This window comes from Pogona vitticeps, chromosome ZW-PAR (assembly GCF_051106095.1).
Source record: "Pogona vitticeps strain Pit_001003342236 chromosome ZW-PAR, PviZW2.1, whole genome shotgun sequence".
Classification (NCBI taxonomy): domain Eukaryota; kingdom Metazoa; phylum Chordata; class Lepidosauria; order Squamata; family Agamidae; genus Pogona; species Pogona vitticeps.
In genome coordinates, this window is record NC_135800.1 from 1,151,477 (window position 1) to 1,168,978 (window position 17,502).

A 17,502-nucleotide genomic window follows, 5' to 3' on the forward strand; every position below is an offset into this window, starting at 1 on the left:
GATCTCGAACCCGTGGCTTCCTTTCGCGAGTCAGTCCACCTCGCCTCCGGAAATGCTACTAAATACATCACAATTTCTACGGGAGAGGATGATTCTTTGGACCCCCCCCTTCCCCCCCCCCCCGTATTCTGGTGAGGCTAAAAGTCTCAGAGTTGGGCCAATCTTTGTCACGCCAGATGTTTTGGATTACAAGTGAAAATATGAATGATCTCAATAGATAGATAGAGAGGTGGGGGGGGGTTAAATCTATAATTATATAAATACATTTTTAAAAATATCAATAATAATAAATATTATCTTTTTATTTCTTTATTCAGAACAATAAATAAGAATAGAAAACGCAAGCCGGCCATCTCTGGTATTCTCATCGCAAAGATCCTTAAGGTGTTTTCTTAACTGCTAAATTGCGTGTTTTTAAAATACTGTAGCCCCTTCTTAGGGCATTTTTAGACATTTGTGGGTGTTTTTTTCACATACATTCACACACACACACACACATCTATAACTTGGGAGCTGCCTTGGGTCCCTTTTCTCTGGAGGCAAAAAAAAAAAAAAATAAACACACAAGTAAGTAAGTAACTAAAGCGCTAGTCCTTAAGGAGCCTCAGAGAATGCGCTCTACCAGTTGAACCAGGCAGGCAGCTGCAGGGAGGGGGAAAACCTGGAGGAGGAGGAGGAAGGGCCGCCCCCTGCCGGCCGACTGGGCGCACGGCGGGCGACAGAAGGCGCGCACGGCCGCCTCCGGCCGGCAGAGGGCGCCCGCGCGAAACGCCAGAGCGCCCGCTCAACGGACCGGAAGCCAGCGACACAAAAACCGGAAGTTGCTCTGCCATTTCCTCTTCCGGCCTCTTTTATCAGCTGGGAGGCACCGGAAGGAAGTGGAGAGGGGGGGAAATAGAGGCTGTTACAGGTTGGAGGTAAGTGGGGGGGGAGAGGATTTCAGAGAATGCTCCCCCTCCCGTGTTCAAGGGTGGGTGGGCTGCCCCGACTCAAAACCGACTTATGGCGACCCCTTGTAGGGTAAGGGGGGGGAGCTTGAAGGCTTTGGGATTCGAACCCAGGACACCCCAGCCTGCCTCCCTCCCTCTCTCTCCACCCCCCAACTGGGCATCCCAACTGGTTTCCAGCAGGTCAGGAAAGGAGGTTAGGGGTGGAAGCAAGGGAGAGGAGCAGCTGGATAGCTGCAGCTCCAAGAGGGGGATGATGAGGATGATGACGAGGATGTGAAGCCTCCAAAATAGCTGGCTGGATAGCTCCAGGAGACCCGTGTTTTTAAAAAAGCAGCTTGTGTTCGCCCTCTTCCGATAAAAAGAAAGCCCCAGGAAAGTAACTTCGGAAATTCCTTTGGAAGGTTAAGATGAATTTCCTTGTTTGGATATATATATATATCTTGTATATACTTAACGACGAGAATAAATAGATTTTAAATTGATTTGAAAGCAAAGGGCCCGCTAAAGCGTTGGAGTCCAGCGCTTTAGTGGGCCCTTTGCTTTTAAATTTACGGTTGGACTGATGGCGGTCAGCGAATGGCGTTCGAACCTCGGCGCTGTAACTGGGATTATTTCTTTTTGGACAGCGGAGACCGGATGTGGGTCTGGCTGCGACGACTGGGAGCTGCCTCTGGATGATATCCCCCCACACACACACACACAGCCTGGAGGAATCAAGGACGATGCCTTTTCTGCACGGCTTCCGCAGGATCATCTTTGAATACCAGCCGCTGGTGGATGAAATCTTAGGGTGTCTGGGGCTACAGGACCCCGACCGGCAAGAAACCCTGGAGAGGTAACCGGATTTCAGAACCAGGAAACAGGGAGTGGAAGAGTAGAGCCTCCTTGGCATCGGCTCCTTTAGACTCTGGAACTCCCTGCCACTGGAGTCCAGGCCGGGCCCCATCTTTTTGCTCTCCTTCCACAAGCAGGCAAAAAAGACGTTTCTCTCCAGGCAGGCTTTCCCTCAATAACCTGAGAGCAGGGAATTGTTGTGTCTGACTGCTTTGAATGTGTTTCTAGTATAGTTTTTGTTTACCATTCCTCAGAGTAGCCTCGGTGTGATACTTTTTTCAGTATTTGTAAACTTAACTGTCTTTTGCTTTAAATATTGTCTTTCAAGGATGTAAGGCGCCTTGGATTCTTTTTTAAGGAGAAAGGCGGGGTGATACATAAACAAACAAATAAGCAGGAAAAACAGACAAATCAACAAATGGGGCTTGTGTTACAAATTGTCCCTACCAGTACATACAATATTTAAAATGTCATATCAGGTAACCGTTGTGTGGCTTCAATTCTTTTCTCTTTCTAAAGTCCCAGCTGTGTGGCAGAAGACGACGGCCGACTTCTGGTCCTGAGCGAGCTTCTGGAGAGAGAGGCCCGTTCGCCGTTTTATGAGGAAGGCGTGAGCTACGCTTTACTCAAAGTGGCTCAAAGTGGCCGAGCTGGGCCTGGTGCCTGCGGCGGAAATCCTTCTGCACAATGGGGCGGACATCATCTTTGAAGGTGGGGCTCTTAGAAGCATGGCGTGGAAAGGGGGCCTCGAAGGCCATCCAGTCCAGCCCCCTTTCTCAAGGCAGGAATCCCAATCCCAAGCAGGTCGGACGGAGGGTGGTCCAACGTTCTCTTGAAGGCCTCCAGTGTTGGAACGCTGCTCACCACCTGCTGAGGTCATGGGTTCTGTGTTGTACTACTCTTTACAGTTAAGAGGTTTTTCCTGATATTTAGCCAAAATCTGACTTCCTGTAACTTGAGCCCCTTATGACCTATCCTGCACTCTGGGAGAATCAAGGACAGATCCTGCCCCTCCTCTGTAGGACCACCTTTCAAGGATCTGAAAAGCCCTATCTTCTCTCCCCTCCGTCGTCTTTCCTCACGGCTAAACCTTTTTTTCCTGTCTTTCCCCCTAGGGCTTGATTTCGAGTCCCCTGATCACCTTTGAGGCCTTTATCTTATCTTAGGCTGTTTATCCTAGAGGTGTCGTGGTTTTCCGTTCATGGTGGCAGAATTCTTACAGGGGAATTAACACAAGATGCCATTTTCATTTTTTTTTGTGGCCTGCTTTCTAGATAGGAGAACAGATGTTTTATTTTGAAACCTGCGGCCTCTCTGGCACAGAATGACCAAAACGTCCACTCCCTTTTCCCCTCCCGTTTTCTGACATCTTTCTGTTGAGTTTTGATTTAATCGACGACCCTGGGAGGGAGGCTCTTTGCATGAAGTCCTAACACAGGATTAGTCATGTGTGACTCTAAAGCTGTTTTTGGGCGCAGTTTCGATCCCCTTTCACCAGTGGCGGCACTAGTTAGGGCTAATGGGAGGTGTAGTCCTGCAGCAATGGGAAAGGTCCTGCTTTGTCCACTGCTCTCATTAATGGCATAAGGAGGAAGTTCCGCTCAGCTTAGCGAGAACTTTTTGGTCTGCCTAGATGTCATCAGCCTCTCCCCCCCCCCCCCCCCGGTAGTTCTGTACTTCATCCCTAAGAGTCTTGGGTCCCAAGGCTCTGCAGATCTCATAGCCCTGATGTGATGTCATGAGCCTATGACATCATGGATCATGAGCCTGTGACATCATGTGGAGATGCCTCCACGGTAACATGGCCACTTCCCAAGAAAGGCTGGCTCGCCCGGTGGTGTGGAAGACGCCTAGCGTGCTGGACGGCGATGGGGAGGAAGAGGGTGGGCCCGGGCTTCCTGTCTTGCTGGCTGCCTTCCCTTCGCCCACGGGTGCATAGCGGTAAATCTCTTCTTCCTTTCTCTCTTTGGCTCTTTGAAGACCGGCCTTATGCTGCAGAGCGGTCGCTCCTCTCTTTAAAGGCCTGCTGTTGAAGGGGTGGAGAGCCACTGTGGTGGAGCAGGTAGAATGCTGGGCTAGGACTCTGGGGATCTGAGTTCAAATCCCCACTCAGCCATTGGCGGCAGGTCTCTGGATCCAGAGTTTGGGAGTTCGATTCCCCCCCCCCCCACTGGGCCTCCTAGACAGGGGCTGGACTAGATGATCCCACAGGGTCCCTTCCAGCTCTGCCGTTCTATGAGAATGATGATGATGATGATGGCCTTTAAATGTAAAGGATTTAAATGGATGCATTTTTTGACTTTCTGTGATGGGAATGGCCTTCTTATTTCTCCCCCCCCCCCTCCAAAAAAAGATCCGGTCACCTACTACACCGCTCTACACATTGCTGTTCTCCGGAACCAGCCAGACATGGTGGAACTCTTAGTGCGGCGTGGTGCGGACATCAACCGGAGGGACCGGGTAGGTAGCTGGGGCCGCAAGGAGGACGGGTCACATTTTGGAGGGAATAAGTAACATGCAGAAGTGATCCCTGGCGGGGTTTGGATGACTTTCCCGACATGTCAGAGCAGGAGGAATAAAATAGTGCCATACAAGGGGATCCTTGTATCCACGGGGCATTGATTCCAAGACCCTCCCTCGCGGATGCTGAGAAACGTGGATAATAGCAAACGCAAGACATAGCATTGTCTCTGACTCCCTCTAAAGATTGTGGAGAAGCGAATCAGCCGGTAATAATCCAGATGAGGCCTCACCCATGCTGAATGGGGGGAGGGGACTCGTGCCTCAAATGGGAGTGCCGTCACTGATTTGAAATAGCGCCCCCTGAATGCCACCTGCTTGGTACTCAATTGTGTATTTGCAATATTCAGCAAAAAAACAAACAAACCCACAACCTTCTGCTATGGAAACATTTCTTCCTGTCCTCAGATCCACGAGAGCAGCCCCCTTGACCTCGCCAGCGAAGAATCGGAACGCCTGCCCTGCCTGCAGCGTCTCCTGGAACTCGGGGCCGACATCAATGCCGCCGATAAGCACGGTCAGTCTCCCTCCCCCCCCAAAAAAATTCCTCTGTCGAGAGGGTCCCAGGCGACAGCAAGGGTGTCTTCTCTCAAAACGCACATATCGTGGGCACGCCCGTTCGCTCGCTCATCCTCATACAACAGATGCGAGGAGCGAAGGAGGAAGGAGCGCCTTGACAGTGTTATCTGCCTGCTGGGAGCCCTCGCCTGGCGTTGACTCCCTTCTCTCTCGTCCTCAGGAAAAACCGCTTTATTGCACGCGCTGGCCAGCAGTGACGGCGTTCAGATCCACAACACGGACAACATTCGCCTCTTGCTGGAAGGAGGTGAGTCTCTTCCTCCAGGCCCGTCCTCATCCACCTCTCTGGGCCGTCCCACTTCATGAAGGCAAGCCCTCGCGGCTGGTGCACGAGAAGGGGGCGACACGAAACTTGCTTGCTCGCATCTTTTGATCAGTCATTCTGTGTGTGTGTGTGTGAGAGAGAGAGAGAGATGCACACATGCTTCGTTCCAAAAAGAGAAAGCACTTGAATTTTGTACAAGGTCTGCCTTCGGAGAGTCTCCAGAATAGACTACTGCAGTGCGCTCTACATGGGGCTGCCCTTTAGACTGGTCTAGAAACGTCAGCAGCTCCAGAGTCCATCTTACACATGGACTACCGGTCCATTTCTGTATCAGGTTCAAGGTTCTAGTTTTGACCTATAAAGCCCTAAACTATTTGGGACTTCAGGACATGGCAGAAGGCCTATTTCGAAACAGTGTGCACACTCTCATTCTTCCGCTGAAAGCAATTCCTCTTTGGCAGGGGTCGGTCGTTCCAGGACAAACTCTCTTGAGGTATCAAGACAGCTTCCCTGCTCCGGAGTGAGACAGGCTGTAACGTTAACATTCTTCCCCAAATTCTGTGCTCGTTAATCGGGGAAAGGAAGCTAAACGAGGCTACAGGGGCTGAAAGTCTGAGGCTGTTTCCCGCTAGCCAGACCTGGCCTCGAAATATCTGTCCTTAAGCTAGTGAGGACCGATCACCTAAAACGAGTTTCAGAACGTCGGTCTGGCGAGCCGTGTCTTTTATTTATTTATTTTGCAAAGTTTTGTTCAGGCAGATCTTCGCTTTTTCTTTTCAGGCGCCGACGTCAAGGCCACAACGAAAGACGGCGACACGGTCTTCACCTTCATCATCTTCCTGCTTGGAGAGACGGTGGGAGGGGACCCAGAGGAAGTCAAGATGATCAACCGCTTCTGCTTCCAGGTGACCCGCCTCCTAATGGCCCACGGGGCCGATCCCAGCGAATGCCCCTCTTACGAATCCCTCTCGTATCTCTGCCTGAAGAGTTTCCGCCTCCACTTCCCGCTCTTGCGCTTCCTCCTAGAGTCCGGGGCGTCTTACAACTGCTCCCTCCACGGGCCTTCCTGCTGGTCCGGGTTCGAGATTGTGTTCGAAAGACTGTGCTCCCACCTCAGCGAATCCGAAGATGACCGCTTCTCGATTGACCTCCTGCAGAAGGCCGAGAAGGCCCTCGACCTCATGGTGGCCAGCTCTCCCACCGTCCGGCTGCCCGCCAACTTTGAAATCAACCTGAACAGTTGCCGTTTCCACAGGGAGAAAATCCAGGCCCTCTTCACCTCCCTGAAACAGCTGGAACGCTCCCCTGCCCCCTTGAAGCACCTCTGCCGGGTTTACCTCCGGCAGCACCTCCGCCCCTGGCCGGTAGATGCCAAGGTCCGGGCTCTTCCCCTGCCCGACAGGCTAAAAAGGTACCTTCTTGTAGATCAGAACAGTTCCACGGAGGAAGAGGCGTGACCTGGCGGAAGCGAGGGGCACGGACCGAGGAGAGGTCGTTCCACGCTGGGGTTGAGGGGCTCCCTTCCTTTAGGGGCGGCCAGCCGCTCGAGGCCTTCCTTCGTGCCAACCAGCTCACTCTACACTTGGCCAACCATGGCGAAATTCACCCATCTGTTGCGATCCGCTCATCTGTCTATGAACACACTGGCCTTGACCCCGTTAACGGGCAGAGATGTGCCTCTTGGGACTGAGAATCTGCCATCAAGACATTGGAAGGCAGAGCGGTGATGCTTGTTTGCAGAACTGTGCCTTGAACAAGAATGAATTCAGCTCTTCGTCTTCCTTGGGCTGGAGAAACTCCCATATGGTCTTGGGGAACAGCCATTTCTCACCACCATTAAAAGTGACATGTCTGAAGCAGCTAAATATTGTCATTTCTCTATATAGTAGGACCCTCACCCCCCCAATCTGTGGGGGTTTCAGTTCCCAGCTTCCCCCCCCCTGCGGATGCTGAAAACCGCGGATTATAGAGAACACTCTTTTAATCGGGAACACTATACATTGCATGTTCTTTGGCTCCCTCTTGTGGCCAGTTCTGGTAACTCCCTGGAACAAAGTAACTTACCTGGATGACTTCCAGAGCTGCCCAAAATAAAAATTTGTAAAATGTGTGTTTGTGTATCCACTGGATCTCACAACCACTAGAAGGTGGTGGTGGGGGGGAGAGATCAACTCCATCCCAGCTTTTTGTGCATCAGTGGGTAACGGGTAGCTCCCACCCTCAAAATAAAGACCAGAGATTAATTTGGAAGGAGAGGAGAAAAAAATGTTGATGTGATAATGTATATGCCATAGGATCTCTTTATCTGCGGGATCATTCCCTGATTGACTCATCCATGGTCTGAAAATATTTAAAGAAAAATCCTAAAAATCCAAATACTTAACCCACTAAGCTACCCAGCCAGGAAGAGGATTCTAAGCCCCTTTCAAAACAAGGAACTCCAGGAGTCCAAAATAAGAGCCAAAATGAGTGAAATCAAAATGAAAGTGCAGAGAGACTGTGTGGTTGAGGTATCCAGCTCTGGTGCCAGAGGTTGGGAGTTCGATTCTCCTGCTGGCCCTCCCTGACGGGCTGGACTGGATGACCTCATAGGGCCCCTTCCTGCTCTGCAGTTCTAAGACTATGATGATGTGAATCACCCAGATTAGGAGCTGAAGATGGAAGGGATCTGACAATTAGGGTTCACTCATTTAGCTGGCTGGATAGCTCAGGGGTTTTGGGACCTGGTTCCTGCCTTCCAGCCCTGTAGTGCTAAGATGATGATGATGATTTACAGGAGAATGATATGTTCCGTGGGCGGGGGAATGGGCCTGGATTCGAGGGCAGCACAGAACAGGAAGCCTGTTTTGCCCCTGAATTATAAAACAGTCATTGAACAGACGGCGGCGATCCTGCAACGACAGAAATATATTTGGCAAACTTTCCTTCTGATCAATAAAAATAAAACAAAGATACGCCAGCAGCTTCGAAGACCAGAAAAGGTTTAGCTTTTACTTCCCCCACCTGAAACCAGTCTTTTGCCACAACCGTTGAATGAGGCTTGCCCAGATTCTGGGGCCGCCCCCAGACGCTGTTCCTCTTGGACCCTGCGTGGTGGACCCCGGGGGGGTGGCATGGGCTTCCCCAGCAGCTCCGGGCAGAGTCCCTGGCTCAGGGGGTCCCCCTTCCAAGAGGCCGGTCTCGGTGGCCCAAAGGCGGGATCATCTCATGGCCAATGTGTAAACGTGATAGATTTCTTCGGGGAAATTTTCCTGTTTCTCTTGAGCGAGGAGGCTGAGCCCCGCCTGGCGGATAATCCGGCAGACGACGTCCAGGTCCCGGCAGACGCTGCTGTCCACGTCGTCCATGATGACCCCTTCCTGGGCCATATTGTCCTTGATCACGATGATGCCGTTCGGCTGGAGACCGAGGCGGCATCGCTTCAGGAAGCTGGAGAGGTGGTCGTCCGTCAGGTGCCCTGTTGGGGAGGAGGACAAAGGTAGGGAAAACAACTGTTACCGGTGGAAGGTTTGATTTCGATCGGAGAGACCCAGGTTCGAGTCTCAACCTTCCTGGGGTGTGACGGCCGCTTGCTTGCCTTCAGAACCCGGGATGTTCGTTTTTAAAAGAAACTCGGATTGTTCATTCATTCCCAGCAGCCAGCCGCACATTCATTTTGCTGTACGTTATTAATACATGACAAGACAGAAAAATACACAGAAATACTCTCTGGTTCCCACTAGTGTCCAGGTCTAATATTGCACCTTGGAAATAGAAAATATATATACAGTAGAACTCCCGTATCCACAGGGAATGGGTTCCAAGCCCCCCATGAATACTGAAAACTGCAGATTTGTGGTAAAAGAAAAAAAAAAGATCAAGAAATATGTATTTTCACTATGCATTACCAATACTGGCCACTAGACTGAGCTAGAGACCACACTATATTCCAACAAAAATATATCACCTGGTCTCTGGCTTCCTCTAGTGGCCATTTCTGGGAACTACAAGATGAAAATACTTATTTCTAGTTTTTTTTTCCTTTAACATTTTTAATATTTTCAGACTGCGGACAAATAAAGCCGCAGACACCAATTCTGTGCATAACGGAGGTCCTACTATATGTCTAATTATATCAGCATATCAGATTTCGGGAAACACTCACCGATCACCCACTGGATCCAGATGACGTCGTAAGCGTTGGGTTCGGGGCTGAAGTCCTGCAAGCCACAGCAGAAGTAGTTCTTGACCCGTCGGCCCTCCTCGCCCAGGTAGCTCCTGGCCTTGTTCAAGAAGTCCTGCGTGACGTCCACCATGTCGACGGCTTTGAAAAGGGGCAAGAGGAGGCGCTTGGTGATTCGGCCGATGCCGGCCCCACAGTCCAAGGCTCGAGAGGTTCCTGTCTTGTTTGGCCCGTCCTGAAACGGTCAAGGAGAGACACGCTCGTTCACAACACTTCCCTTGTCACATCCCTTGCCCCATATCTAAAGCTGGAAAGAAACCACGTAGCTGGGATCCCTGTCGCCCAAAACTTAGGGTGACGAGAGGATCAAGGAAAAAGCTAAGCTATGGCCACCATCCCGCTTTGAGTCAATGTGATCTTGTCCTTACAGGGCTGGTCGTTTCCCGAGAGGCCCCCTGTACGGAGCAGGGAGACTACCAGGCCCGTAATGCCTTGCAGCTCTCATGGAACATAGCCCCCATACTCACTGGGTCCAAAAGAAGTCATTTTTCAGCTCCAAGGTGTTACAGACCCCTGAAAGGGTTGGGTTTTTGGGGGGTTTTTTTGACTGCAGCCCCAAGAAGACTCATTCGGGGAAGTTCAAAAATTAGAAAAAATTCCATGATTAACGCTCGGGAGGGCAAGGAAATCCCCCAGAAGCCATGGCGGTCGGTCCAGGTTGGCCATAGTGAATTAAGTAAATCTAGGGTCTGACTTGGGTTCGAGCAGCTTTCTATGAATGAACGAACGAACGCACGAAATATTCGTGTTACTCCTCTCCAAAACAGGACGGTATTCTCCGAAGGGTATGTCGTTGTCGTCTTGAATCCCCCACTCCGTGCGCAAACCCCCCCCCCCCAACTGACCCGCAGGAATCGGAGAAGAAACTTCCGGGAGCTGTTGATGTCGATGCTCGAGATATGCCCGTAGCCCCCCAGCATCCCGTCCACCGTAGCAGGAATGTCCTTCCAGTACTTCTCTGCCTTCGAGTAGAACTCCAGCTCGTCCTCCACCACGTCGTTCGCCATGGGGGCCGTTCCGCCTGGAGAGAGGGGGACAAGGGTCACGAGGCGCCCGCCACCGCTGCCTTCCACAGGAAGAAGCCGCAACGGAAGGCGTCGAGGGCAAGATCCTGGCGCCCCGATATAAAAGTGAGAGAAAACCTACTTCAGTAAAAACCCCTTGCCCGTGGGATCAGGATTGGCTGATTCACTCACCCACCGTCTGAAATATATTTAAAATATTAAAAAGAAAAATCTGTTTCTAAATGTGAAGTGGTCAGAACTAGGCACTAGAGGGAGCCAGAGACCATGCTATGTATAGTTTTCGCTATTATAATAGTGTTTGCTATTATCCACGTGTTCCAGCATCCACGGGGGAGGGGGGCTTGGAACCGATCCCCTATGGATACAGCAGTCCTACCATAGATCATGTACACCAGCATAATCTTAATTTTATAAAACTGCATCAGTACCTCGTAATTTTATCTAATAATCCGAATGTATAACTTGGGAATTATTTGGAGGGGAGAGGGGGGGCTTGTAAATATTTTGAGGCATGGTCACCATCTCATTGGTTCTCCTTGTGTCTAAAAAGAAGGAGGTTGCATTGTTCTGGACCATTACAGGGGTGTAGATTTTTTTTATTCATTCATTCATAAAACCTCTCTCCTTAAAAAGACCCAAAGCAGCTTCTGTCATTGAAAAGACACCCTTTAAAAGCTAAACAACAGCATGTATGCAGACATTTAAAGTGAATTAAACAAGTCTTGCATTAAAAACAGTAAACAGAAACAATATTGTGTTTCCCCGAAAATAAGAACAGAGTCTTATATTAATTTTTGCTCCAAAAAATTGAATTAGGGCTTATTTTCAGGGGATGTTTTTTTTTCCCATGTAGAACCATCTACGTTTATTCAAATACAGTCCTGTCCTCTTCTTCTGGTTGCTGCACAAGGGTGGAGGGCGGGCTTTTACTTAACTGGGGCTTATTTTTGGGGTAGGGCTTCTATGACGAGCCTCCTTAAAAATCCTACTAGGTCTTATTTTCGGGGAAACAGGGTACTAAAAACGCATTTAAAAGCAACAAGACCAGTAATCCATTACAAAAAAAAACTATACGCTTTCCTGCAAGAAAACAAGCTTTAGTGTCTATGGTTTGAGAGGTTATATTTTTAAGGGGCGGGGGGCTCCACGGCCGAACCAAGGGGGAACCCACCGGCCTTATATCCACCGCCCCAAATTTCGGTTAAGGTGCTGTCTTATCAGATGGACCCAGAAGGCAGGGAGGGACCCTGTCCGTTCCCCTGTGCGTCACCCCAAAGAAATGTGTGGCTACGGAGGGTGAGAGCGGAAGCTAAATATATACATCGCTCTTTCCAGGGTGTGCTTTCTCCAACCCCAAACATGGCCATGGGACGCCGAGTGGCCGGACACTCCTGGCTCCGGAGACGCTCCTTGATTCACACCGCAAACTCTCCTGTCATCACGCTGGGAGCGAACAGCTGTCTATGGCCGGGGGGGGAGAGAGAGAGACTAGAAGAATCATACAATAGGATTCTGTCCTATTCTGAGACAGGAAAAGCCCCTTCACTGGGGGGGGGGGGGGTGCAAGGGCAAGGGGGCAGATTAAATTGCCTTCCTCTTCTCTGGGCCACAAAGGACCCCTTCCTGGATAAAAGAGAGAGAAGTCGGATCCTGTAAATTCTGCTTCTGCAGAATTCTGCAAATTCTGCTTCTGCAGAATTCTGCAAAATCTCCTTCTGCAGAATTCTGCAAATTCTCCTTCTGCAGAATTCTGCAAATTCCACTCCTGCAGAATTCTGCAAATTGGAGGTGGCAGGAGAGCAAGCTGAGCATCACCGACAGAAGGAGGTGACTCTGGGAAGCAAGCATCAAAGGCTGTAGTGTGTATCTGTTAGGGATGGGGTTTTCCAATGGTTCTTGGACAACGAATCCCATCATTCTCCCTTCTGGGAGTTCTCCCCCAAAGGGAGGGGGGAATTCGTAAATGTGGCTCAACTGGAGGAAAGGCCTAAGCTGAAAGGTTTCAAGGCTGAGCTCGGCCTAGCTCTGCCCAACGCTTTCTGTTCAGAAAGAAAACTCCCAGCTGGCACTGGGGCAGGAACAGGAAGCTTGGGCAGAGCTAGGCCGAGCTCAGCCTTGAGACTTGCCAGCTAGGCCTTTTCTCCCAGGCGAGCCACATTTGCGACAAGCGAGCGGGCCAAAGGAGACTAGATAGCAAAGCAAGGCCGGTCCAAAGCTTTGGCTAAGAGGAGAGAAGCAATGGGTTCAACACGGGGAAGAGAAGAGAGTCAAACATCAAGCCAAGACAGCTTCGTATTGATTATGGTATCCCACCTCACTCCCAACCCAAAGGTGCTGATGGTTGGAAATGGACTGTAGGGTGGAAAAACCAAATTGGGTATTTCTCTGGGTCCTTTCTAGCCATTTGCAGAATGAATTCCTTGGGAAAAAACTTGGAAATCGTGTATCTGAATGCCCTGGATGGGGTTGGATGGAGAGTTTGCATGTAGAAAGCCAGCATGTCAAAACGAGGTGGATCTAGTCTTCCGACATGCGGGGAATTTTCATTTTCTTTTCAAGCAGCATCCTATCCTTCTGGAGCAACAGCTGGTTTTTAATTTTTCCTGTTGTGATGTCCTTAATCGCTTAGCTTTAACACTTTTACCAAGGGGCCGCTTTCCATTAATTTATTATTATTATTATTGAGTTAAATGTGGTTTTAGTTTTCAGTTTGTATTCGTTTACAAAGCTGATAAGCTGCCTTAAGCGCTTTTCCTGGAAAGGCAGGGTATCGCTGTAACAAATAAATGGAGCAAAATAAATAAATAAAACAAACAAACAGCACAAGGAACAAATAAATAAACAAACCGCACAAGGAAGAAAGACACTGGAGCCCTAAACATTGTTCTTACTGTCTGGAAGTGGCCTCTTTGCTTAAATATATATAGCCTAGGACGATTCAGGGGCTGGCCGAGTGGCCCCCAAACCTACCGGCAAGCTGGCCAAGGATCGCTGGCCAAACAAGGAGGGTACTGAGGACTAGAAACTTGTTTGGGCAGCATGACAGGGAACCGGGTTATGACCTGGTACCGAGGGAGTTACATCCTCCCAAAATGCAGGGCAAGCCTTTCCACAAACAAAGCAGGTTGAGAGACATCACCTGCACACCAACATGATCCAAAGAGCCACTGGGCTTGAGTTCGAATCCAGACGCAGCCAGGAAGTCAAGAGGTGGCTCTTGGGGACCTCAGGCGCCCTCCAGGCTGCTCCTGGCAGAACCCATCTCTCTCTCTCTCTCTCTCTTGGCCTTTCTGTCTCAACCACAACGCAAGGCAAAAGCAACACAATGCAGGACATTTTTCAAAAAAGCGAATTATGAGCTATTCCGGTTTGAAAGGCCAGAACCCCCCCTTCCAGGGCTTAAGACCCCCAAATGCTATCTTCAACTGGAAAAGGGCTTCTTCTCCCCCCCCCCCCCGCTTTCTGCGATTTTTGGGGGGGGAGAGAAAGGGGGCGTTTTGGTCGCCACTCTTCCCTCCCCCTGGGACCCCTTGCCAAGGTGGCCACCCGAGGCTCGCCTCCCCACGTGGCCGGAGCCCCTCTGGTCCGGTTCTGCATCCAACACCCATACACACACACCCGGACGAGTGCCGCACTCCGACCCCTAAGGCACCGGGACTGGGAAGAGGTGGGGGGGGGGTCTCCAAGCTTTCTCCCACCACCCTTGTTGGCAAGCTCTTAGGGGCACCTGCGGAAGGCCAGGAGGGAGAGGCGTGGAGGCCCCCGGGACGCTCAGCTCCAGGCCCTCTGCACGTGCCCAGGAACACCGCCTCCCCCTCCCGGAGGCTAACCCCCCCTCCCTTGAAATGGGATCCCAGGCGAGGGGGGGGGGAGGTTCCCCTCTCCAAAGCCTGCCTTCCGCTGCGCCTGGCGCTGCGCTCTCGACTCCCCTCGCCCTCCTCCTTCCCTCTCTTCTCCTTCCCTCCCTCCCTCCCTCCTGCCACCGCAATCCGGAGTGACTCCGGTTCCACTCACCCTCCAGAGCCACGCGGGGAGGTGGTTGGGCGGGGGGGGGCAGAGAGAGACCGAGGCACCGCCGCGCCTCCCTCCGAGCCGGGAAGCCACCGCCTCCGCCGCGCGTCGTTGGCCCGGAGAGTCTCCACCTCCTGGGCGCGCCTTCCCTGCCCTTTAAAGCGCCGGCCGGGAGGGAGGAACTGCCTTCCTTGGAGGGCTGGAAAGGGCTGGACTACAACTCCCAGTATCCCCAGCCAGCCCGTGGCCGGCGGGGGCTGGAGGATACTGGGACCCCTGAGGCTCCGAAAGGGAGCAATCGCGCGCTCCCCGGCTCTGCAGCCACCGCCTGGTTTTGTTTCCTGTTTAATGTGCCTTGTTGTTTGTTGAATACACTGTGTTCACACTGTTACAAGTTGTGCGCCCCGGCTCTTTGGAAGTTCAACAAACACACACAAACAAACAAAGACACGATTCCTCCCAGCGCTTGCTCGGCAATGTCCCTGGAGCGGGAGAATCCTGCTGGATGGGTTGGACTGGATGGCCTTAAGAGGCCCCTTTCCAACTTCACTATTCTAGGATTCCATGAAGAGTTGTGAGTAAAGCGGTGGGCTCCTAAAGGTTTGGCTCTGCTCTTCCGTGTGGTGGGGAGCATCTGAACACTGCCATCCCCCCCCTTTGCAGTCTGGACGTGGCATATAACCAGTACCACCGTGCCAGGTTTTGACCCTCCGGTCTCCTCAGTGTACAAACTGGACCTAAGAATTGCATTCGGAGAATCATAGAATAACGAAGGGGCCTCTGAGGCCATCCAGTCCAACCCCCTGCTCAAGGCAGGGATCCCAATCCAAGCAGATCGGACCGAGGGTGGTCCACTTTTCTCTGGAAGGCCTCCAGGGCTGGGGGTGGTGGGGGTGGCTTACCACCTCCCATGACATTTGGTTCTGTTGTCGTACTGCTCTAACAGTTGAGAAGTTTTTCCTGGTATTCAGCCGAAATCTGGCTTCCTGTCCCTTGGGCCCACCACGACGGGTCCTGCACTCTGGGAGGACGGAGGACAGATCCTGCCCTGTCCTCTGCAGAAATATCTTTCGAGGATTTGAAGAGTGCTCTCCTGTCTCCCGCCCGTCGTCTTTTCTCAAGGCGGTGTCCTGGTTGAATCAGGTCTCCGGAGACGTGGGCTTGAACCCCCTGGGAGGAAAGGTCGTTTTGAGCGGCTCTTCGAACATCTCACCTTCCTCAAAAACTCTTGTTAGGGCCTCTTCAGGTCAGAGGCACGCAGGAGCCTCACAGCGGCATTTGGAGATGGTAGAGGCGAAAAAAGGTGGGAAGATCCGAATGCCTTAACTTGGTACTGAACATTGACGTTGCTGGGAAGTTACCGCGGAAACGGGATTCTGTTGACCTGATTGGTCTTTGGGCTGGGCCCTGAAGATGGTGGCCAATGGTGGTCAATGGCCGGGGATGATGGGGGTGGTAATCTAGAACATCTAGAGGTCCAAGACCTTGACAAAACTCTGTAAGACTACATATACGACCATAGAGTTAGAAAAGGCCATCAACCGTAAGGATGTGTCACTAGAGACCAAGGCCTCAATCATCCACACTCTTGTATTTCCGATCATCATGTGCCGGTGTGAAAGCGGGACTGTCAAGAAAGCTGACAGGAAAGACTTTGATTTGTTTGAAAGGTGGTGTTGGAGGAGAGATTTCCGGATACTGTGGACTGCCAGGAAGGTAAACCAGTGGGTCCTGAATCAAATCAAGCCTGAACTTTCTCTGTAGGCAATAAATAAATAAATAAATAAATAAATAAATAAATAAATAAATAAATAAATAAATAAATAAATAAATAAATAAATAAATAAATAAATAAATAAATAAATAAATAAATGATGAAATGATGAAATGATGAAATGATGAAATGATGAAATGGAGACTCTCCTATTTTGGGCCCATCATGAGAAGAAAGGATTCTCCGGAAAAAAAAACAACACTGCAGGCAAAACTCGAAGGCAGCAGGAAAAGAGCAGTGAGTCGGTCGCCCACCCTGAAACTTGAAGGTAAGTCTCCCTGCATGGACTACAACCCTATTAAAGTTTTGCACTGGGATGGATTAAGGTTAGGAGATGCAGTTCCTATTTTCAGCTCAGTAGGTCACTTGGGGCTGGTCATTCAGACCATGAACTTGATGGCATCCATGGTTTCCCTTTGGCCCCTTTGATCCCCATGGGTTGTGAGGATCAAGGAGGCCAAAGAGAAACCATGTACACCATCAGGTTCATTGTAGGGAATGAAATGTAACCAATCCATGAAACAACAGAAGAATAGGGAGGCCCAACAGGGGAATCGAACTCCCAACGTCCGGCTCTGCAGCCAAATGCTTAAGCCACGCTGCTATCCAGCCGTTTGCTATAATCCACGTTTTTCAACATCCACAAGGAGGCTTGGAAAATTCCCCGTGGACACCATGGCCTTACAGTCCAGTTCCTCTGTGCGTGTTATGTGCAATATCGTCGAAACAGAGTCATTGCAACCCTGATACAAGATCCACCTTAAAGGAGGCATTTCAGGAGTGGATTTGCTAATTCTGACACACGCCCCGTGAGTTTCCACGACCAGTGCCCTACTCCATCTCTCTGTCCACTACACCATGCTGGCCATCACTGCCTTTCTACACGTCTTTCAAGGGAAACTTTAAAAGAGGACACAATCTTCGGTGGGATTTCTCCCTCGCCCTATGTGTCTCCATTCCCTTCTAAAACCCGATTGCTGGCCGTCTCCTGCCGTACCCGGCCGCGGGCACAGGGGGGCAGTGTTGGACCTCCTTTTGGCTCGCCTGGGCCTCCCTGGCGCTGGGGGCCTCCCAGCATTCATCCCAGGCAGCTTTGCTGAGGCCAACTTTCTTCCTTTGTTTGTCTGTGAATTGGAAAGTTTTCCTTCTCTCTCTCTCCTTCCCTCCCTCCCTCCCTCCTGCCTCCCACTCTCCTTTGCTCTCTCCGCTGCTCCAGAGAGCATCCTAGGCCAAGCAACAGGGCGAGCGCCAGCCGCTTGCCACTCACGGCCTGCCTGGTTTTTTTGGGTTTTTTACCCCACCAACGACTCTTTGTATGCAAA

At 51.0% G+C, this 17,502-nt stretch overlaps 2 protein-coding genes across 2 annotated transcripts; one reads left to right on the top strand and one right to left on the bottom strand.

Moving 5' to 3' along the window:
* The first annotated feature begins 828 nt into the window (after positions 1 to 828).
* ASB6 (ankyrin repeat and SOCS box containing 6) lies at positions 829 to 7,258 on the top strand. The gene is given in 8 exon segments (XM_072984720.2): positions 829 to 917; positions 1,577 to 1,785; positions 2,304 to 2,409; positions 2,411 to 2,495; positions 4,138 to 4,244; positions 4,713 to 4,821; positions 5,044 to 5,130; positions 5,929 to 7,258. Coding segments are annotated over 7 exon segments (1,332 nt in total). The 5' UTR covers positions 829 to 917; positions 1,577 to 1,624; the 3' UTR covers positions 6,606 to 7,258.
* Positions 7,259 to 8,037: 779 nt separating this feature from the next.
* Positions 8,038 to 14,563, bottom strand: NTMT1 (N-terminal Xaa-Pro-Lys N-methyltransferase 1). Its single transcript, XM_020794972.3, has 4 exons — positions 14,410 to 14,563; positions 10,216 to 10,391; positions 9,293 to 9,545; positions 8,038 to 8,605 (listed from the first exon to the last, which is right to left on the bottom strand). The coding sequence occupies exons 2-4, from the start codon at positions 10,375 to 10,377 to the stop codon at positions 8,349 to 8,351; spliced, it is 672 nt and encodes a 223-aa protein (XP_020650631.3). The 5' UTR covers positions 10,378 to 10,391; positions 14,410 to 14,563; the 3' UTR covers positions 8,038 to 8,348.
* Between the last annotated feature and the right edge of the window lie 2,939 nt (positions 14,564 to 17,502).

Bases quoted from the DNA above. Each gene is read 5' to 3' on its own strand.
- NTMT1 (XM_020794972.3), bottom strand. From the start codon at position 10,377: ATGGCGAACGACGTGGTGGAGGACGAGCTGGAGTTCTACTCGAAGGCA. The intron at 9,546-10,215 runs GTCAGTTGGGGG...TGACCGTTTCAG, and splicing joins TTCTTCTCCGATTCCTGCGG to GACGGGCCAAACAAGACAGG. The intron at 8,606-9,292 runs GTGAGTGTTTCC...CCTCCCCAACAG, and splicing joins CTGGATCCAGTGGGTGATCG to GGCACCTGACGGACGACCAC.